General features: G+C 39.5%; 3 protein-coding genes across 5 annotated transcripts; 1 reads left to right on the top strand and 2 right to left on the bottom strand.

Moving 5' to 3' along the window:
• Positions 1-1137: 1137 nt before the first annotated feature.
• LOC110154992 (actin, alpha skeletal muscle-like) lies at positions 1138-7735 on the bottom strand. Its single transcript, XM_020919042.1, has 4 exons — positions 7717-7735; positions 7267-7467; positions 1893-2024; positions 1138-1325 (listed from the first exon to the last, which is right to left on the bottom strand). The coding sequence occupies exons 1-4, from the start codon at positions 7733-7735 to the stop codon at positions 1138-1140; spliced, it is 540 nt and encodes a 179-aa protein (XP_020774701.1).
• Positions 7736-8174: 439 nt separating this feature from the next.
• jkamp (jnk1/mapk8 associated membrane protein) lies at positions 8175-14702 on the top strand. Its single transcript, XM_020919050.2, has 7 exons — positions 8175-8288; positions 8817-8896; positions 9007-9161; positions 9780-9986; positions 11405-11586; positions 11833-11909; positions 13045-14702. Exons 1-7 carry the CDS (start codon positions 8285-8287, stop codon positions 13261-13263), a joined length of 924 nt encoding a protein of 307 aa, XP_020774709.1. The 5' UTR covers positions 8175-8284; the 3' UTR covers positions 13264-14702.
• A 92-nt stretch (positions 14703-14794) lies between these two features.
• On the bottom strand, positions 14795-22224 carry fam241a (family with sequence similarity 241 member A). 3 transcript variants are annotated; one of them, XM_055154622.1, is made up of 3 exons: positions 22096-22224; positions 21464-21520; positions 14795-17038 (listed from the first exon to the last, which is right to left on the bottom strand). In XM_055154622.1, exons 1-3 carry the CDS (start codon positions 22096-22098, stop codon positions 16748-16750), a joined length of 351 nt encoding a protein of 116 aa, XP_055010597.1. In that variant the 5' UTR covers positions 22099-22224; the 3' UTR covers positions 14795-16747. The 3 variants fall into 3 exon arrangements, with proteins under 3 accessions (XP_055010597.1, XP_020774718.2, XP_020774717.1); XM_020919059.2 differs by lacking the exon at positions 22096-22224 and having other exon boundaries at positions 21464-21733; XM_020919058.2 differs by lacking the exons at positions 21464-21520; positions 22096-22224 and adding an exon at positions 20684-20960.
• Positions 22225-22358: the final 134 nt, after the last annotated feature.

Raw genomic sequence — 22358 nt, 5'->3', positions numbered from 1 at the left:
CAAATCGTCCTGTTTTGAGGCTCCTCTGTCTGATGCCGGGGGCGGGACGTGCCTCTGTGAAAGGAGCACGCCTCCCGTTTCATGGCGCTGACGTTTGAGGCTGTTGCTATGGTAACTCGTGATGGAGACTAGAGAAATATTATGAAAAGTAGCCTATTTAATTAGTATTATTGCTCTTATTTTATTATTATTTATAACACTGTAATTTGTATATCTTAATCTGTGTTATGAAACACCAGAAATAAGTTTATAGCCAAATTAACAAAATTAATTACTTTTTTCAAACAATTAATTCATGACTAGAGTCAGGCTGTCACTCAGGATGGAACTTGAAGTTAGGTCTTGCGCCCTCTGCTGGCAACAGTGAAAGTTTGTAGGTAAAAATATTAGCTGTTGTGCTTTTCTCTTTTCTAGCCAAATGCAGAATAGCCATGTTATTTCAAAGTGTTACAGTCGTTTAATAAACAGATACAAAGACAATAAGTTGTAAACAGCCTATAGTCAAGCTCAAATTTATTTTTAAAAGAAATATATCCTGCAATGCTGAAGCAACTGTCATGAGATGACTATATAGTTCTCATGACAGTTGCTTCAGATTTTGCACAGTATCCAGTACCCTTACAATCCATTTCTCACAATAAAATAAGGCTGTAGTCTGTTTAAAATTTTTGAACTAAAAACATGCACCACAAAGCAAACAAGTGACAAAAAGGCAAGGCCCTCACATAAGATTGCATGTTCAATAACAAAAGCTACTAGTACTAAAAATGTTATTTATCAGTAAAAAAGCATAATAAACAAACTCCAACTAATAGTCCAATGAGATTCATTTGATCTTCCGATATTCTATGTTATTAGGTTCTTTTTTTCAGACCCAGAGTGTCCAATTAACTAATTTTGTGTGGAGTGAGATATGTACCTTCTCTGTTGTGCTGTGGTCCATATAAATCTCCACAAAATAATTTGTCGACTAATCAAATACCTACAGTCACAGACATAAATAGGAGCCTGCACCAAAGCTGAGGCAACCATAAAACACACACACCTATACAACCAATAGCCTGAATATAGAGCATTGTTCCAACGCCATGTGTTAAGTACATATTCACATATTTAAAATTTAGGAAAACTACTTGATTAGAAGCATTTCTGGTGGATGACTCTGGGACCACACTCATCATACTCCTGCTTGCTCATGCACATTTTCTGGAAGGTGGACAGAGAGGCCAGGACGGAGCCTCCGAGCCATGCAGCGTACCCTCTCTCTGGGGGAGCCACAATGTGTGAAAGGGAAGGTACAACTATTTTAGAACGAGAATAAAAACCTAATCAAAGAAGTTATAGTAAAGGAGAAGTGTTTCCTGTGCTTTGTGTTATGCACCAGATGTGTCAGCATATTAATGTATAGAGCCCACAGGCTGAAATGTATAGATGGCATGAATATGTCTGCTGATGAAATTGCATTTTGTTATAGAATACTGAATACCTGCATTAAAATACAATAACATATTCCATGGCCCAATCAGAGAATTCTGTTCCAAATACTTAGAATATTTTATTAAAGCATTACCAATGCAACATACAATTAAAACAACTTAATCACATGATCATGTATCTTCAGGAATTACACCTGTTCTAGAACTTCATTCTGCATACCAGCAAATTCTGCCAGAATAAATAGTAAATAAAGATTAGTATTGTAAAGACATACTTTCAGTAGGCATTTAGATCCCAGCACTACAGTAAATGTCTACAAAGGAGTGCAGTGTCTGTTTAATTATATTCTTTAAATCTGAAACAACACAGCAGTATCAAGAGAATAATAATGATCTGGGAGGTCTTAAATACATTTTTTTCCCCAGATGTAAGGGTACTGATTTTAGTAATCATACGGGCAGCAAAGCCAGAGCACAGGGTGGTACCTCCAGACAACACTATGTTGGCCCACATGTCTTTTTGGATGTCCTTGTGGACTTTCATGACAGAGCTGAAAGTGATTTCAGGGATGCTACTGGACTCAACACCTAAAAAGACAGAATTGAGTCATTAGATTGTAACAAGTCTTTGCCTTGTTGGGGGTATTTACTATTAAACTGTAACACATGACATATAGATCCCCACTTCAGATTTTGTTCATTGTGAACGATTGTTTACGTATGTAAACACGGTTCTATGAATGAAAGTGAACCTGTAACCACGTGACTACAACCCTCGGGTCAGGAGCATTATGCCAAATTAAACACACCTGTGGGTGCGCGCTACACCTATATGAATGACGCACGTGCACACACTCACCCTCTTTCTGACAACTGGGCGTAACCAGCCAGCCAATCACCGACATGTGACCAGGACGGTTACAGGTTCACTTTTCATAGAATCGTGTTTACATACGTAAACAATCGTTCTATTTCATTTCAGTGAACCTGTAACCACGTGACAACAGTATGCCAAATCAGTCACAGGGAAGGTGAGGTGGAACCCACAAGGACACACCATCTGATAAATAAGTAAGCACATCAACCACAAGTGCAAGTGCATGAGCAGCTTTATTGCAAACAGAGCAATCTCATAATAACAAACACAAAGTGTCACCCATCCACCACAGCCCCTAAAACAGCAGAGGGGATGGTGGAAGCAGGCAAATTCAGCCTGTAAAACTTGGCAAAGGTAGAGGAGGATGCCCAACCAGCAGCACTACACACCTCCTCCAAAGGTGCACCTCTGAACAGTGCCCAAGATGCAGCCATTCCCCGTGTAGAACGAGCAACCACTCCATGCGGGGGAGGCTTCCCTGCGTGATTATAAGCCATCGCAATGAGATCAACTATCCAGTGGGCCAGCCGCTGTTTTGTAACAGGCCTGCCCAACGCGGATGTGCCATAGCTCACAAAAAGGTTATACACTGAGCGAAGCAAGCTGGTACGAGCCACATAAACCTTTAGGGCCCTTACGGGGCAAAGTGCATGCAGCCTCTCAGCATCCTCAGAAGAGTGTGGTGGAGGATAGAAGGACTCCAAGACCAAAGGCTTAGCCACATAATTCCTAGGCAACACCTTGGGTAGGAAGGTGGGGTTCGGCAGGAGATGTACCACCTCATTCTCGTCCCCAAAACGCAGGCACCCTGTCCCAACGGAAAGAGCAGCAAGCTCCCCCACTCTCTTAGCCGATATGGCAAGCGTTTTCAAACTCAGGACCCGCAGGTCCAGGTCAGACAAAGGCTCAAAAGGAGGCAGGCAAAGTGCCCCGAGGACTACCTGCAGATCCCAAGATGGGAGCAAACGACGTCTGGAAGGGCAACGCCTCCCAACACCCTTCAAAAACTGTGTTGCAAGGGGATGCGACCCAGGGGTGAGCCCATCACACCGCTCATGAGCCGTAGAAATGGCAGCAAGATATCCACGTAAAGTGGATTCCGAGCGCCCCTGATCCAAAAGGTGCTGAAGGAAGGACAACACCACAGTCATGTCACAGGACACAGGGTCTACACCAGTCCTGTGGCACCACCCAGCAAACACGCTCCACCTACACCCGTAGAGGCGTTGGGTGGACTGTGCCCGTGCGGCCTGTAAGGTGTCAACAACAGCCCTGCTCAGCCCAAGAGCATGCCAGCGCTGCCGTTCAAGGGCCATACATGAAGCTTCAGGACTTCGGGCCAAGGGTGCCAGATCTTGCCCCGTCCCAGGGACAGCAAGTCCTTTCTGGTTGGGAGGCGCCACGGTTCCCCGTCCAGCATCTCGTACACCTCGGACATCCAGGGTCTCTGCGGCCAGTTCGGTGCCACTAAGAGAACTCGTGCCTGGAACAACCTCACCCTGCCAAGCAGAGCTGGAAGGAGAGGCAGTGGAGGAAAAGCATAAAGCACCCCTGGAGGCCAGTTCTGGCTCAGGGCATCTACCCCCAGGGGTCCTGGTAGGCCATTCATCGAAAACCACAGGGGACAATGAGTGTTGTCCTCTGTCGCAAATAGATCCACTGAGGCCTGACCGAAGTGGCACCATATCTGATCCACCACCTGGGGGTGTAAGCGCCACTCGCCGGGATGAGGAGCGCCTCTGGACAGCAGATCTGCTGCAACATTGAGGAGGCCGGGAAGGTAGAAGGCTCTCAGAGACATGTCCTCTGACTGGGCCCACAGAAGGAGCTGGCATGCTCTGGCATGCAAAGACAGAGACTTCAGACCGCCCTGCTGATTGATGTAAGACACCACTGCAGTGTTGTCCGTTCGTACCATCACCTGCTTGCCCCTCACCACTGGGAGGAAGTGCTGCAGTGCCAAACGAACAGCCTCCATCTCGAGGAGATTGATGTGCCAACTCTGTCGTACAGAGTCCCAAGTCCCTCGGCAGTCCTGCCTTCGCACACAGCTCCCCAACCCATCTGGGATGCATCTGCAGTTATAGTGACCCAGGCTGCCCCAAAGCCTAGGGGGAACCCCGTCTGCGACAGCTCTGGAACCCATCCACCATGTGAGGGTCTTGAGGCACGTGCGGGACAGGGTTACCTTCCTCAACCTGTCCCTGGGCATGGAGAGCCTTTGGCACACAAACCACCTCTGAAGTGGTCGTGTGTGCAGTAGACCCAGAGGCACTGCCTGGGAACCTGCTGTCAAAAGACCTAGCAGCCTCTGGCATTGCAGAGCAGTCACAGTGCACCGAGCAAGGCAACTTGCTATGCACTCCCTGATGGCCGTCACCCGCTTTGGTGTCAGGCAGGCAGTCATTGTGATTGAGTTCAGGACCAGCCCCAAATATTCCATCGAAGTGCTCGGGACAAGGCGGCTCTTCTCTGCATTGAGGTGAAGACCTAAGGAAGTTAGACGGTCGAGAACGACTGTAGTGTGCTCGCGAGCCATGCTTGGGGACGGAGTGCATACCAGCCAATCGTCCAAATAGTTCAGCACTCTGATACCCCTCCTCCGGAGTGGGGAGAGTGCGGCATCGATGCACTTTGTTAAAGTTCGAGGAGACAGTGACAGGCCAAACGGGAGCACATTGTACTCGTAAGCTACACCTCGGAATGCAAACCGCAGGTAGCGACGATGACCCGGATGAATGGGCACATGAAAATAGGCATCGCGTAGGTCCACAGTTGTGAACCAGTCGCCTTCTCGAATGGCCTGAAATAATGCCGTCAGTTTGAGCATTCTGAACGGAAGAACCTTGAGGTACTTGTTTAACCTTCTCAGGTCGAGAATGGGGCGGAAACCACCTGTGCGCTTTGGGACAAGGAAATACGGGGAGTAAATGGTAAATGGTCAAATTTTTTCTATAGCGCTTTTCCACCTTCAAGGCACTCAAAGCGCTTTACAACAAGGAACCACTCACCCATTCACACACACATTCACACACCAGTGTACGCAGACACTGTGGGCAAGGTGGGTTAAGTGTCTTGCCCAAGGACACAACAGCAGCATTCATCTGTGGGAGCTGGAATCACACCAGCCAACCTGTGGGTCAGTGGATCTAACCGCTCAACCTGTGATGTTTATGTCGAGAGCTGGATTCAAACCGCCAACCTTTAGATCAGTGGGCGAATGCTCTACCAACTGAGCTACTGCCATAGAACCCCTGATTTTCCTCCTGTGGATCCAGTAGACGTATAGCCTTTTTGGAGAGTAAGGCAGAGATCTCGCTGGCAAGCACTCCTGAAAGAGACTTGTCTCCCACCTTTGTCCATAAAATGCCCCGAAAGCGTGGAGCGTGGAGGCGGAATTGCAGACGGTAGCCGCACTCCAGGGTCTTTAGCACCCATGGGCATGAAGTGCACTGGCGCCAAGCACTGAGATGGGTGCTCAAGCACTTGACGCCAGCCGAAGTGTATAGTCAGGAGCGCTGGGCAGACTTGGGCGGACCCCGTGCACCGCGCTCCCGAGAATGAGTACAGACCCTGTCGGCCCATTCGGGGAACAAAGGCCTGTCTACCACCTCCAGAATCCTGTGAGGAACCCTGACCCACTGACTGAGGTCTTTGTGGGCCAATACGTCTCTCTGGGGCCATCCGAGGACGTGACCTCAAGAGCCCCTGAATGCGCATGGTTCGACTGCGCATTCGCACCTTTTGGGCTTCATCCAAGGCTGCCTCTGCAGCCGCACCAAACACATGACCAGGCGAAATGCTGGCTCCCAAAACAGCAGCATGTTCCGCCTCTGACAAGGCCGTCTGGCTCAACCAAATGTGGCGCCTGGCCATGGTGAGATGGGCCAAGGAGTTACCCAGGACCTTGGTGTAGCAGCCATGGTGTCCATGGTCTTACGCATAACCTCCAGTTGTTTCTGGAGATGATCCACCCTGGGGTCATAAACGTGGTCATGTGCCCGTTTACCACCAGACTTCCACGTCGCTTTACGGGGGGGAGGGGAGTCCACCTCCTGACCAGGTGGCAGCGTCTCCATAACAGTAACACAGTCCATGTGGTCACTATCCACCCCCGAAGCCATTTCGACACAAGAGATTCACACTAGGAGAATGAAGTCCCCTGTAGCACAAACAAATGAAAAAGAAGTTTATGTGCATGTATATTATATCATAATATTATAATATAGAAAAATACAAGCACTAAGGAGAGCAGACCTCAGCAGAAAGCTGCAATACCTCTCCAAGCCAGGAGGCGGCGAAGCGCGACCTCACGGCACTACAAACAGAGCTAAGTTAGCATAACAAATGCACAAGCCGGCTAGATAGCAAAGTTTGCAGCCGGCACACGGGAGCGATACACTCACCAAACTGCAACAAAATTGACACGGAACGCCAGGGGGGTACTACAACAAGGAGCAGCCCAAATCAGCGATGATCCGTGAACAAAACGGCGAAAATCTCAAGCCGCGCGGCATAAGCTCTCAACGACCAGGAGGATAGAAAGAGGGTGAGTGTGTGCACGCGCGTCATTCATATAGGTGTAGCGCACACCCACAGGTGTGTTTAATTTGGCATAATGCTCCAGAGTCACGTGGTTATAGGTTCACTGAAATGAAATAGAACTGCAATATTGATCTCAATGGATTAATAAAATGTGTTTATTGTTGAAAATGGCTGCGAGACATTTTTGAACTTGGTGTGTATATGAACCAGAGTCTTGTTTGAATTTTTTAGGAATGCTGCAATGCTGTTTTCAGTCTCTGCACTGGTATCGTCTGATATTGAGCATTAGCAGAGCTATAGTATCGAAAATCGGTATTGAAACTGAAAAAGCGGGATCAGTGCATCTCTGATAATAACATGCTAAAAGTTCATTAAAAAGTCAACTGTGGTCATGTGTCGTTGACTTACCAAGCAAAGAAGGTTGGAAGAGGGATCCTGGGCATCTGAACCTTTCTTCTCCGATCATGATGGACTGTCCATCAGGCAACTTGTAACTCTTAACCAGAGATGAGGAGTGATGAGCGGCGGTGAACAGTTCTTTCCCAAAGTCTGGGGCCACGTAGCACAGTTTCTCCTGCGGCAAGACCAGCTTTACACAGTCCAGATCCACTGTCAACAACAGTAGTTGTTGATAGTAGTGTTATAATTTAATAAGGTTTCTGAAGGTCAAATTTTATGGTTCCTATGTAGGTTTCACTGAGATGCTGTTGTTATTGTTCAGACCTACCGTTTTTATTGTCATTTGTGTTACATTTCTTTGGTCAACTATTTGGCCATGTTAGGCTAATTGTACTTTTCCTACAAATCAATATATAAATAAATAAAATGTTTCTGTTTCACCGCACATGTGGGATTTACAAATGCGAAATAGCGTCATTTTAATTTTAGTAGCTTTAAGTTGGAGCCTCCAACTGCAAATACAGTAGGCCTGCAGACTTTTATTTTTTTGCTTTTTGTGAACAAGCAAACAGCGTTGATGTTGGTCTCACTTTTTTTTTTAAATCTTTGATGCTATTAAGCTATAAGTACGACATAAAACATAAAAAACTATACGAAATCTGACGTGAATGTGACGACATAAATTGGTTCACTGTAGTGTCACTATAGATTACAAAGATCAGCTGTATTAATAATGCATAATATGGATAAAACAGACAAATTTGCCTGTTTTGTTATTTTTTGGTGATATGGAGTAAAAACCATTAGCTAATAAATATGGTAAAGTCGCTATGTTTTGTGGAATAAAACCAAAATAGTGTATTTGTGCTCGTTTTCTAGACTCTGACAGGAGGCGGCGGTGTAATGTTTTTGTGTCCGTTACCGCGCGTTAAAGGTCACGAGAAGAAGACCGGGTACACCCAAATGAAATGAAAACATTACATTTCTGACTCGGGAAACCTGGATTTCCACCTTTATCTGGCTCAAAATGTGTAAGACAACTTTGAAATGTATCTATTTTGACTGTTTCAAGTTGTAGATTTGTCATTTGTTTTGTTTTGTGCTGGATTGGTGTCTCGATGCTAACATTACTGCTAGCTGTTAGCCGAGCTGTTTGAGAGCAGAGGTTTTAAAGGGCAGATATGGTTTATTAAGGGTAGATTAATGGTCCCTCGAGTTCTCCATGTCCAAATTTCTTGTCCTGTAACGACGATTATTTGTTTTTGCATGGCTACTTGTTGTACCAGCTAGCATGTGTCTTACTACTAATGAATGGTGGTAAATTTCAGTTTTGTGATGCCTTTTAATAGTATATATGGTTTATATATTTTTGCATCATTTGGCAGGATTAATAAATAATTTTACATCATTAAAGTTAAAAATATTTGTGTTATCATGTTGAATGCTTTTGGTGCAAATGTGTAAGGGAAAATCGTGTGTTTTGACTGTTGCAGATTTGTTATTTTTAGTTCTCTCTCATTTGTAAACTTAAGTGATATTGAACTAAAGCTTTTTCACAGCTGTAGCCATGACCCTGACGTGCCCAGGCCTGTACTGTGGCAGGAGACTCATCAATGGATCAGTGGATGAAGAGTGTGGAGTAAGTATAATTGCTTAGACAGTTTCTCACTTAAACATCTAGGACGAGGTGAAGTTTTTCATTTGCTCTATACAGATTATTTACCTCTAAATATGTTTATGGTCTTTCAGGTTTGTCCTCGGGGTGAGCGGACTAATGAGCAAAAAGTGTGTGAGCGCTGCACAGAGTCTCCTGAGCTCTACGACTGGCTCTATTTGGGCTTCATGGCCATGTTGCCTCTAGTCCTGCACTGGTTCTTCATTGAGTGGTATTCAGGAAAGAAAAGGTTAACACAATTGACAATGTTATTTATCAATGTCATGTGACCTCCAAATTACATCAGATCAGATCAAAAAAATAAATACAAAATCAGAAAAATTGTTAGATTAATTGTTTTTGCCCCACAATAATTATTTCCTCAACACACAGACTCAGAAACATCTTATTTAAGTGTAGAAAAGCTACAGTGTCCCTATAGTTAAACTGTTAAATGTTTTTACTACTGCTCACCTGATTTACTTGCTTTAACTATGAGGTACAAATTAAATATTTTGTTTTATATTTGTTATTAGACTGTAGCAGCTCTTTCATATTCTAGATATGTCTTAAGCTTTTACAAAAGAAAATGTCATTACTCATCACTGATACTCTCTGCAAATTATGCTAAGATAAAAAAAAAGTAAGATAAGGCAATGGACTGCTTTGAGGCACTGTGAGCTAGCTAGCATGTTGCAGTGCACAGAGCCTATAACACTGAAATAATTTCCAAAAAAAATCCACATAACTACATAACATAACACAATGTTTCCTAAATCACCAGATAGTTTTATCAGAAATGTCCTGGTAAGTTTAAGGCAGTGTGTGACTTTGTTTTCATTTTCTCTTACATTTTATTCTGCTTTAGTTCCAGTGCTCTGCTCCAGCACATCACGGCCATGTTGGAGTGCAGTGTGTCAGCGGTGGTCACTCTCCTGGTCACTGAGCCTGTGGGGAAGCTCAGTATTCGCTCGTGCAGGGTCCAGATGCTTTCAGACTGGTACACAATGCTCTACAACCCCAGCCCAGACTATGTCAATACTCTACACTGCACCCAGGAGGCCGTCTACCCACTGTAAGTACAACATGGCAGTGTGAGTGGATAGTCCTGTTCTTTTTTACTTAATTAATCAAAAATGAGAATTATCTTGTTTTATTTTCTTAAGTATCACCATGGAATTTTTTATATTAGATGTGGAAATACTGAATTCTCCAAATTGCTTTTTTTCATTATGGCTTATAACTTATGGAATATAACTTCTAGTGGAGGGTACAGTTAGGCCTGTCATAGTGACAACACATTCTGAAGTATGTTATACAGACGTACACTACAGAGATATACCACGATACATGATAATATTGAAACAAGTGTAACTGACACAAAGCAGGATAATCCCAGTAAACCAAATGTAAAATATACTGTTAAAAGGTGCGAGCCACAGCAAATAAACAGCAGAATGAACCAATAATTAGCTTTAACAGTTAGCTATTCAACCCTCTACAGCTCAACTTACATAAAAAAGGCAATAATTTGGCAAATTGCAAAGAAATTATAGCCATGACAAATATTGAGCCTGGCTACCTGGCTTTCACACTGAGCACATTTTTAAACTTTTTGTATTTTGAGTTCAGTTTTTAACACCCTGTCATGTAATTTTAATCAACTAAGAAGTGCAGCATGTGCAGTTCATAAGACACAAGTAAGGGACTGTTGGATTTTGTGAAATGAGCTGTTTGTTTTTCCTGTACCCATGGAGACCATGCAAGAGGCTAGCTAGGGAGCTAGCTATGGACATTTGAGTTCCTACAGATATTTTACACCATATGTGGCACTAAATGTGGTAGAAGACCTTCAGAGGAAAAACTTTGAGCGAATCCACACAAGGGACTTTTGGATTGTGTGAAATTTACTTTTTTTTTTTTTTTTCTCATATCCATGGAGACTGTGCAAGAGGCTAGCTAAGCAGCTAGCTATGGACATTTGAGTTGATTCAGGATTTTTATACCATATATAATAACAAATGTGGCAGAATCACTTTGAGGGAATGGCCCATTTCATCATTAGTCCATATAATAATTGTCGTGACGGGCATAGGCACAGTACTTGTAAATATGTATGTGTGTTATATGTATATGAATTGCTTTGCATGCATGGGATGTTTCATGGTATGGTATCACACTTTTCAAGCCAAATTGCAGGTCAGACCTGTCAAGAGGTGAGCTCATTCTCAGCAGGAAAGCATGTTTTTCAATGTGGTCTTAGCAATAAAAACAGCTGTAATTTAATAACTGCCAGATTCAGAGCTCTAATCCCATACTGTGGAGCATTCCCACCATCCCCATGGGGACAAGCAGGTAGCAGACCTCTGAGAAAAAGTTACATAGTGTAACTTCAAAATCTTAAACCTTAAACTTAAAAGTCTACATGTATTTGGCTTTTGTTTTTAGTACTTGTAATTTTTATATTCTTCAATCCCTTTCTCTGTCCCTCAGATATACCATAGTGTTGATCTACTACGCCTTTTGTTTGGTGATGATGATGCTGCTGCGGCCTCTGCTGGTGAAGAAGATCGCCTGTGGTTTGGGAAAATCTGATCGGTTCAAAAGCATCTACGCAGCGCTGTACTTCTTCCCTATTCTCACAGTGCTCCAGGCCGTGGGAGGAGGACTGCTCTGTGAGTGTTGCACAAGAACACTAAACTTGAATTAAAATATAAAATAAGTATGTAACTTTATGAATATCTGTTTGCAGTTCTGTTTCTTTTCCATTACCTTGTGTTCCTTTTTTATAGTCTTTAATGAAAATGCAAGGCTTTTCACTTAATTTTACATTATGTTTGTTCAGTTACGTTATACTAAAACTAAATGGCGTAGAAATGTCACATACTTCTTTGTTTTTACTTACCCTTTCTGTTCTGCAGATTACGCATTTCCTTACATCATTCTGGTCCTTTCGCTGGTGACTCTGGCTGTTTACATGTCAGCCTCTGAGATTCAGGTATCTGCACTTTTGGTTTGTTTTGGTTTAAATATTAACACGATATTTAGCCCAAGGGACACATAATTTGTAGCCACCTTTTGTAAATTATTACAGTCAATGGATGTTTGAAATTTACATTGAAAGTACAATGTATAACTTTCTGAGTGGAGGGTCCGTCACCATGGAGATGCTGTTGCTTTGTCTGGAATTTTTCACAGTATGGTATTAAATTTATCTATTTCCATGGAGACAAGCTTCAAGCCAATTTACAGGTTTGATTTGTGGAAATATAGGCTGATTACAGTAAAATGCATATTTTTCAAACTGTTGTTTTATTGCAAAAAAACAAAAACAAAGCTACTATAGTAAAATAATAAGCAAGTTTCATGCTATACTGTAGGGCATTCTAGCAAAAGCAATCTCCATGAACACAGCCAGGTGCTGGACTCTTACCAGAAGTTATATAGTGTTCACTGAAGTCATATGTCAAGGTTAAATAATACTGTTGTGTCTTTAAAAAAAATACACAAACTTTACTTCTCCTTTAGTTTCGTAGCTGATTTTGATCTTTGTCTTACCTTTTAAAATATGTTGTAAAGATAAGTAACCATTTTATACAACTTGGGGCATGACTCATATTTAGAGAGGTCGTAAATATGTCAGCAATAGAGTAAAGAAATTCTAGTTTGAGAAGTTACATAATTTATTATCTTGGAGTCTGATATCTATGGGAAAAAACACTGATGGTAAAATTGAACCACTGCCAATGTCAGTTAACCGTTCTACAAAAATATCCTATCTTCTGAATGGTCAGAGTCCTCAAAATGAGATATAACTGGGAACTAAAACCCATGAATACTCACTACTGTCCTTGGGTTTTAGAATTATTTAGAAAAACGGGACTGTTACCATAGCAATTAACAATTCACAACAAAATATATCTTCTGAAGTATCAAAAGCTCTCAAAATGGTGTTCATAATTTTCAACTAAAACCCATGAATACTCACGTTGCGTGTTTCAGAATGATGTAAAGTTAGAACTGTTGTCATTAGCAATTAACAATTTAAAACAAAAATGGCATCAGTCACTCGAAACTGACACTGATTTCTTACTGTATACCATATCCCAAACTTTTCTCTTCTTCATTTTCAGTCTTTCAAGAGTCTGGGAGCCAAGAAGAAGCGCCTGGTTGTGCTATTTAGCCACTGGCTGCTCCATGCGTATGGGATCATCTCCATCTCTCGTCTGGACAAACTGGAGCAGGACCTGCCACTGCTGGTTCTGGTCCCGGGACCAGCCTTGTTTTACATCGCCACGGCAAAATTCACTGAGCCCAGCCGCATCCTGTCTGAAGGAGGCAATGGACACTAAAAAGACCACCCATTCACCTTCATGAAGCGCTGCTATTAAAGGTGTATTATGGAACTTTTCTTGTGGAAGGTACAGCCCCTGTTCTGCATAGAGATGTGATTGCTTTGCCTAGAGTAACCCGCAGAATGGCATTAACTTAATTTTCTAAAGACAACCCATTAGTGCAACAGGCCAAGTCAAATCTATGGGGAGGCGAGCCTACTCACTGAAACAATGCATTTTTAAAAAAAGATATTTTTACTTTTTTAAGTACTAAAGACAACCAAATGAATAAATGCAAGATGTTTAAGTTTAATGCCATACTGCAGAACATTTCAGTTAAAGGAATACCATCTCCACGGAGACAAAAGTGCATACACCCACCAAAAAGGTTATATTGTGCACCTTTAAATATGATGTGTCAAATTAAATACTATTGATTGTATTGTGTTTTAATTACGGTTTTGAGCAGTGTGTTGACTATTTTTACTATTAAAAACCTGTACTCATTAAAGTGCATGCCATTGCCAAAGGCTCTAAGTTGCACAACAAAGAAGGCAGTTCTAATAATAAACTGGGTCCCTGTATCCTGCCCCCTTTACTCCCACCAAACTGAAAGTAAAAACATGCTCACTTCCTTGATGTAAATTTACTGTTCTGAAATGTAAGAAGTGTTTTACAGCTGGCTGTATTTACTTAACTGTTAAAACAATGACATTATGAATTCCTTTTGTAACATGTCCCTTTTATAAGTGCATTATATGTGAGTTGAGACGCTAAAATGTTTTTCTTTTTGTTGTTGAGATAAAAGGTTATTTTTTTTGTAAATATATACTGTACAAAATGATATTTCTTTTTATTTATTGTTTAAGGTGCATTTTTTCTGGTAGAGGATGCGGCACATGCTTGTCTTCACTGAGATGTTCTTGATTTGCCTTGAATGTTCCATCTCCATAGAGACTAGCCAAATTACCAGGCTGTGTGGAAGTGACCCTGCTCACTATAAGAATACATGCTTATCAAGGTTAATAAAAACATGTAAAAAAATGTGTAACATCTCCATGGAGATGAGCAGAAAGCAGACCCTCCACTAGAAAAGTTACACAATGCACCTTTAAACATCTTGTGGAGTGTGCAAACTGTAAATGTGTCCAGTGATGCGAGTTTCTCATCTTCGTGTAAATAAAGTGTAAAGTGCTTCTCTGCTTTTAGCTGTACAAAAGGTCTTAAAGGGGAAGTCCTTCCTATGCATAAAATAAAATCCATAGTTTCACCTTTTAACCTGTTAAAATTAGCTCCTATTATTTGCCAAACAAACACAGTTATCTGTTATGAGGGGAAACTCAGTGACGCAAATGTTTTATCTTTTGTTTTAGATAAGATGATAAAATTTTGAATATATGCATGACTCAATTGTAAATATTATAAATAAAAGTATAAAACTGTATTATGTATCATTATCATAGGTGTGTGTGAAATTTTAGCTTATTCACAAAACTGCACAGCTTCTTGTTTGATATATTATATTCAAAGTAAAATCAGCCAGCCAAAATTAGAATTTTAAGGCTTACTTTTAATTAATGACATATCTTTAACATTTGTCAGAGGAAATTCCTTGAATACAATCAAGTTTCTGTTCTGCAGCATAAAAACACTGGTTATACCAAGATGGCCACTGCCTGCATCAATTCTTCAGTAGTAACACATTCAAGCAAAACATACAGCTACATAAAGAGGATAAAAACAAAGAGCTATTTCCAGGTTCAACGTTAACTTAAAGGTCGTATATTATGCAAAACTGACTCTTGTGAGCTTTTAGCCATGTTAAAATGATGTCACCTCATCAAAAACGTAACTGGAGTTGTGTTTTGTTTTGCTCACGTTTTGAGTAATCCTTTATTGTTAATCTGTCTACATCTCCAAAGCCAAGTTAACCTTTTAGCTACCTTTTACCTTTTGTTCAGTAAAGATTGGCAATTCTAGGGCTGAAATTATCCAAACGATCTAGTGAAGGTTATGAAGTTATGAAAGCAACACCCATATCTCTGTAGTGAAAAGGAAGTCATGCATAAAGCGGAGGAAGAGTTAAACTACTTTTACTGCGCACCTGCAAGATTTCCTGCCTATTCATATCAACAGTGTTTTTAGTATGCTTAAATTATATTGAAACAAGGCCTGTCACTATAATCACAATATTTATTTAGTGTACGATATATGACATTTAAAAAGCAAAAACTCTATTGGGCGTGCCTTATATTTCACTAATGAGGACATTTTTCAAGTGTTTCATTGTGGTTTACTAGTATGTATGATATGGTCCATTAAGAAAACTGTTGACTGGGATTATCTAGCTTTAGGGTTTTTGTGTCAGTGGCAGTAAAAATGGTCATTTATTGTAATATTTTCTGATGTAATGTTTTTTGTTTTTTTAATTTGCTTTTGAGACAGGCTTACTCTTAGGCAAGATGATCAGAAGGGCATCTGACATGAAAACAGATCAAATTAGCATGCAACTGATTCAGTGAGGTCTTACTGAGAAGATGAGAGAATTTGAAAGATTAAAATAGTACATGTGTACTTAGCAACACATTTCTTCCTGTGCATCTGGAAAACTACATGAATGAACACTTCCTCTCTGGGCTCGCAAACAAAGGGCCATATTTTAGACAATTAAAAACCACATTAAATAGACTCTAAAGTTCAAAGCATTGGCTCTTGAAAAGGGATAATATTGTACATGCATTTATAGTTTGCAGAAATTTATCTAACAATTATATTTTTTTCAATTAAAATGTTTTAAACCATAGTTAAAGGCATGTTTTAAACTATAGTTAAAGACATTCATGCAGAGTTTAAAGCTAAGATCAAACCAAAATGTTGTGCGCTTTAGAAACAGTGCTGAAAAGGTGTTTTTGGTTTTTAAAATAATTCAGTTAAAAAGGCCTCTTCTCTTTACCCTTTCAGTTTGGTGGAGTTAACATAAAAACACACCACTTCCCATTCTTAAAGTATGACGGAAATATAAGATGCCTGGTTTGACAGTGAAACCAACAAGTGAAAATAAAATGTGTGACAATTCTGTTATTCAGTAATTTTGGGTCTCTAAAAGTGTTATTGGATAGATATTTTGAATATATTGCATTATGTTCAGATCAATTTTGACACAGTTTGTATAACTGAAAAACAAAAAGATGTATTTTTAAAAACCTATGAGCAAAACAGGAACAAATATAAAGGCTTTCTGAAAATCATGTTTAAAAGTTGATTCTGAACATTTTAAAACACCAAATTTAAAGATTATGATGTAATATTTTCAGTTTCTTGATATGGATATTACGGTAAGTCATCTGATATCACCATGACGATATTTATCAATAGCCCTAGTTACAATCATCTCCCATAGCAACCATATTGACAACAAGTATTAAAAATTCTTGAGCCACTTCCATTCAGATTGTCTTTCAGTGTCAGACATTCTTCCAAACTTTAGGCATCTCTGATCTTTCTAGTCCTGGATGTAGATGATAATTAAGCATAGAGTTCCCACAAGTCCGAGTGCTTGAAATCCCAGAAACCACAGCAGTATCCAAAAGACCATAATGACGACCGGCTCTACTATTTTGTCCCCAAAGTACATCTGACTGAAGCCCACGCCTCGTAGACATTTGTTGATCATCCCAAACAGAGTCCCCATCCTCTCGCAGTCGTCCAGCTCGGGCTGCCTGGTCGTGGGGTCATCCATCTCTGGCCACTGGGCGCGTGTGAAGCCCTGTGGAGCTGTCTGTCTCCTGTGGTCCTGTAAAGAAAAGAGAGGGAATTAGATAAGAAGCACAACATGTACTATTCTTGTTTTGTTTTCTTGTACCTACAAAAAAGTCATACAAATGCATATAAAAATGTGTAAGCCTTCTGTGTATGTTTTCTGGTGGAGGGTCTGTTAAATGCTTTTCTTCATGGAGATGTTACTGCCTGGAATGTTTCACAGTATGGTATTAAACCTTTCTATCTTCATAGAGACCAAACCAGACCATGTTACAGGTCAGATCTGATTCTGTGGAGAAGTGACCCCACTCATAGTCACAATGCCTATTTTTCTAGGTATTTTTGAGCTATAAAACCACCTGTAATTGAACAAAATGTAAGACAGAGCTGTTTAATGTCATACTGAGGAGCATTCTGAGCAAAGCAATAACATATAAATAGACACAAGCAGGTGACAGACCTCCAACTGAAAACAGCAACGGTAGCAATGGTTAAAAACATGAGCTGAAATAAAAAAAAATAACAGCATGCAATATTTAAGTATTTTGTATCTATAATGAATCCAATCCTGTACAACTCAAATCCAATGACGATATATATTAATAGCTCTAATTACAATCATCTCCTGTAGCAAACACATTGACAACACTTTGTCTTTTAGTGTCAAAAATCAAAATTTCTCAGTAGGGCAGAAAAAAAAACATAAATAAAAACATTTTTGATTCCAAATTACTGTTCCATCTGTCAAGTATTGAACGATAAATCAATATAGTATTTATTTTAACAGGCCTAGATGCACAGTGTAACTTTTCTGCTGAAAGATATGCCAGCTGTTTGTCTCCATGGCGATGCTATTGCTTTCCTGGGAATGTTCAACAATATGGTATCTATCTTTATGGAGACAAACAGGTGATGCCATATAACACAGTTACTAGTAGAATAAAACCAGTTATGAGAAATACAGTAAGTTTAAAGCTATACTAAGGAACCTCTCTGGCAATTAATAAAAGTTTTACTAATTTGAACTAATGCTTACTTTTTTATGGCTCTATCTTGTTCTTTTTGTATGGTCTATTTAGCCCCTAACACGACAGCAAAGGCAATGCTGGAAATATTCAAATTCATCATGTAGCACCCTCAAGGGTTGGCAATAGCATGGGACAAATGCAAATAAAAGTACTATGTTTTGAATAATAATTTTCACTGTAGACACATTACTAATGTTTCTACTGAATGCTTTTAATTGTATAATAATAATAATGAGTATGGTGGTCCTGCAAATTCAATGTTTTTTATTTAATTTTCAAAAAAAAGACCTCACAGTAAAAAAAAAAAAAAAAATCATCATAAACATTTTTTTCATTATTATTATTATTATTATTATTATTATTATTGTCATTCTCTATATTTCTACTATTATGAATATTTTGTCTGTGTTTTGAAAATTACAGAAATAAACAGTTATGCCCACTACACTACATTTTAGTGTCTAAAAATAAATTGTGTATTGTGATGTGTGACACTGCATTTCCTTGTCTCAGATCTACTTACTCAGGACTCAGGAGATCCTCACACAGATAACCTAACATTAAAACTGGAAAATCTTGATGTTCTTACAGCTAGAAACAGCTGACTGCATGACAACATTTGCATACAATTACAAAAGTCTCTCGTAAGACCTGTGGCTCAACCAAATCACAGGTTTCATGAATGATGAGGTGTTGCGATCTGCTAAGTGGTATGTTTTTAAATGGGACACACTGGCCTTTTTGGCAGTGAAATGGTTAATAGTGTAACTAATACTTCAATGTGTGTATTGACAAAACAAGTCAGACAACAATAATTATTTTCTGGGAATGTCTGAGCAAGTTCTGATGAAGTCCTTACAAAACAGTTGTGAGAACTGTAACAAAACAAATCTGAAGGTGTATTCTGTTTTAGAAGAGTTAACTGTACTACATTACACAAACTGGATTCTTGTGAGCTTTAAGCCATGTTATAATATTGTTGCCTCATCAAAAACATACCCAGAGTTGTGTTTTGTTTCATTCACACAAGTTTGAGAAAGTCTTTATTATCAGACCGTCTGAATTTTCAACGCTCAAAATGCTCTGGTACACCTTGTGATGTCATGTAGTGGTATTTTTAAGTTAACAGTGATTTTTTTTACCTTTAGTTCAGTTGTGATTGGCAATTGCAGGGCTGAAATGTCCCAAATGATTTTAGTAAAGGTGTATAGAGTTAAAAACACGACTAGACGAGCAGGGGTTCTTAACCTTTTCAATCTTAGAGCAAGATGTTTTCTGAAGAAAGTAACCTGGGGCCCTAATGCAATATAATGCATTAAATGCATTATATTGTACTGATTGTGGGGCCCCCACGGAGGTGGTCCCCGCCCTACTTTGGGCCCTGGTCTTATGGTTAAGAATCACTGCACTAGAGCACTTCTGGTATTACAACATGACATCAAAAGGTGGAACAGTGCGGTTTCTGTTTGAGAGAAGATGCCAGCCTGAATATGCAGAGTGGGTGTGTTAAATGTATGTGAATGAAATGAAACCCAATTAGATATATTTTTGATGAGGTGACAACATTATGACATAGTTCAGAAAATAGTAGTACGAGCTCTTTAAATAAACTTTTTGACTTACAATTTGTGCATTTTTTCTGTTTCATTACAGATACACAGATACACAATGACGTTAACTTTGAGAATCTATAGGAAGAAAGATTGCAAAAGTTGTCAAATAAATCAGTGTGGTTCAGTGCTGCTGTCTGTAGAAAATGCGACTTAACTTGTTAAAGAATGTTAAACCAAGTTTATCAAACATGTCAACAAACCCAGGTACCTCTTGTTCTTTGTTTAAATATGACTTGATGTAATAGATTACTACTTTACAACAATTCATTAGTAATGCCCCACAGTTGTCACTTTATGATGTTACCTTTGAACTGTGGATTGACAACAGAGGGCTTATAATGGACATAAGCAGCTGTTGCCTGGATAAGTTTAACCCTGAAAACACTGGGATACTCGCCAATAAATATACAACGTGGTATAGTCTTATTATTACAGTCAAACATTACAGAAAGTAATGGGAATCAATAATAGTTTGTGTTGTTTCATTATTGACATTTGTTGCAAGTTAGTGCATAATAGGTTTGTGTTATTGGGTTTAGCATGCTTTTTGCTCTTTTTCCCGTATATTTGATTGTGATTGAGTCCTTTCACCCCTTATAACTATGTAACAAAGGTTAATATGTCTGTATTTTTGTTGTGATTGCATACAATTCTCAATCAAATGCCTAGTAAAAAGTTATTAGAATGATAACTTAGCTAAGTAAATGTAACGTTTTGATACCTCTATGTAATTTTGATTTGCATGTTTGCTAAAGCTATGTTATATGTTAATAAACGCAAACGATGTCATTAATAGAAAAGTCTCAAAGTAATTTTTATATGGATTATGTTATGATCACGTCTATAATTTTGAACAACTGACGCCCATGATACAGACTGATACATAAGCAGCTTTCTCTGGCCAAAGCTTATCACTGACACCAGACCTCCGTTATAAATACAGAGTTGTTTATGCGACAATATGATAAGATTAGTATCCGTATGATCTAATAATAGTAAATACAAGAGCTAGCTAAGTAAAAAGTACTTTTGCATTACCCGATCTGAAGTGTACGGAGTAGCCCCATGTACGGGTTCTCCCATATGCCATCTTCTTATGTTTTCTGTCGGTAGATTCAATAAATCTCGACGATGAATGACATGATTTTCGTTTAACGGTGGTGAAACAGCGGACATTTTCAAGACTGTCCGCTAATAGTAACTTCTAAAAAATAAAAACATACGAGAGACGAAATATTTCACAATCTGGTGCTACGGTGCTGTGCCTCAAGAGGTGCGTTCATAGCTCTCAAATGCAACGCTAATTCTGACGCTCTAGGTTGCCAGATTACAAATGCAAACTTCAGCCAGACAGCAAACAAAATAATACGATAAGGGCAAAAGACGACAAAGGAAAACTACGAAATTAATAATAATGACAATGGAAAAGAGTAAGATTCAGTTTTGGCTTTATAGTAGTTAATAGTAACACAACAAGTAGCTACAAATTAGCTTGCTACAAATTAGTTTTTTAGGTTTAGGTTTGATTTAGGTTGCCAAATCAAAAATGTGTGACACACCGCCAAAAAAATAAATGAATTAATAAATTAAAAAAAGAAGTCTATCAAGATGCAAATACATATTTTTCTGTAATATTAGGATGATAGGATGATAAGTGATTATATATATATTGTCAATACTAATTAATGCATTTGGTTCTAGTTTAACTTGCAGCCCACCAACTTGGAGATGCTTTTTCCTCCACCATCATTTAACATAATTTTAACATTTACATGAGTTTTTATTGCTCAAAATAACAGTGAAAACAGATATACTTACTGTAAGCAGGGTCTGGCCTCTCTCCATCTGAACAGTAACTTGGCCTTGTTGGGTCACCTGCTTGCATCCACGGAGACAGAAGTTTAAAGCCATATTGTGGAACATTCAGGCAAGGCAATGACATTTCCAAGTAGTGTACTCTCCTCCACCCACCCTTGCTATTTTTGCTACTTATTTTAAATGTGTTATTAACATTTGTATTACTGCTCTTTGTTATTATAAAACAGTATGATATGTCAGCTCCTATACCCAAATAATCACATCACTACACCGAAGTTCCTGTTTCAGTCGTGCTTTAGTCACACTTCCCCTTTTTTTTTTTTTTTTTTTTTTTTTTTTTTTTGGTAATGCAATGATTAAGATTAAGAAGATAAAAAAAACATGTTACTTAATGTGATGTGGCGGTGTGGTATAGTGGTCAGTTCTTGTTTAAACTGTGCTTTAGTCACTCTTCCCTCTTTTTTGCACTGTAACAATTATATAGCACTATAATAAACTAAACTATGTCACTTCTATGGTGGATTGTCAGCTACTAGCTTGTCTCCATGGAGATGCTATTTCTTTGCCTGGAATATTCCAGGCAAATAATTGATTTATAGCTCAAAAATACCTTAAAAAGCAAAGATTCTTACCATGTGCAGGCTTGCTTCTCCATAGATCTGACCATTACCCTGTCTCCATTGTGATTACCAAGTTTATTTCCATACTGTGGAATAAGCAAGGCAAAACAGTAATATCTCCATGGATGCAAGCAGGTGGCAGACCCTCCAATTTACACAGTGCCCCTTTAAATAACTGTGATAATAATCCAACCATATCATTTTACCTGTTTGTGAAGCTGATATGTTGCAGTGATCAGTTCCTGTTTAAAATGTACTTAAGTCACTCTCCCCTC

Source organism: Boleophthalmus pectinirostris, unplaced genomic scaffold (genome assembly GCF_026225935.1).
Source record: "Boleophthalmus pectinirostris isolate CB_2022bp ecotype Guang Dong unplaced genomic scaffold, ASM2622593v1 HiC_scaffold_10, whole genome shotgun sequence".
NCBI classification, from domain to species: Eukaryota; Metazoa; Chordata; class Actinopteri; order Gobiiformes; family Gobiidae; genus Boleophthalmus; species Boleophthalmus pectinirostris.
This window is presented reverse-complemented; position numbering and strand designations above follow the sequence as displayed.

Coding starts and splice junctions, on each gene's coding strand:
- LOC110154992 (XM_020919042.1), bottom strand. Junction 2,025..7,266: donor CTTCCAACCTTCTTTGCTTG/GTAAGTCAACGA, acceptor CTGTCTTTTTAG/GTGTTGAGTCCAGTAGCATC. Junction 1,326..1,892: donor GTGCTCTGGCTTTGCTGCCC/GTATGATTACTA, acceptor TTCTTTGATTAG/GTTTTTATTCTCGTTCTAAA.
- jkamp (XM_020919050.2), top strand. Junction 8,897..9,006: donor CAGTGGATGAAGAGTGTGGA/GTAAGTATAATT, acceptor ATGGTCTTTCAG/GTTTGTCCTCGGGGTGAGCG. Junction 9,162..9,779: donor TGGTATTCAGGAAAGAAAAG/GTTAACACAATT, acceptor ATTCTGCTTTAG/TTCCAGTGCTCTGCTCCAGC.
- fam241a (XM_020919058.2), bottom strand. CDS start 20,821: ATGTCCGCTGTTTCACCACCGTTAAACGAAAATCATGTCATTCATCGT. Junction 17,039..20,683: donor CTCCGTACACTTCAGATCGG/GTAATGCAAAAG, acceptor TTTTCTTTACAG/GACCACAGGAGACAGACAGC.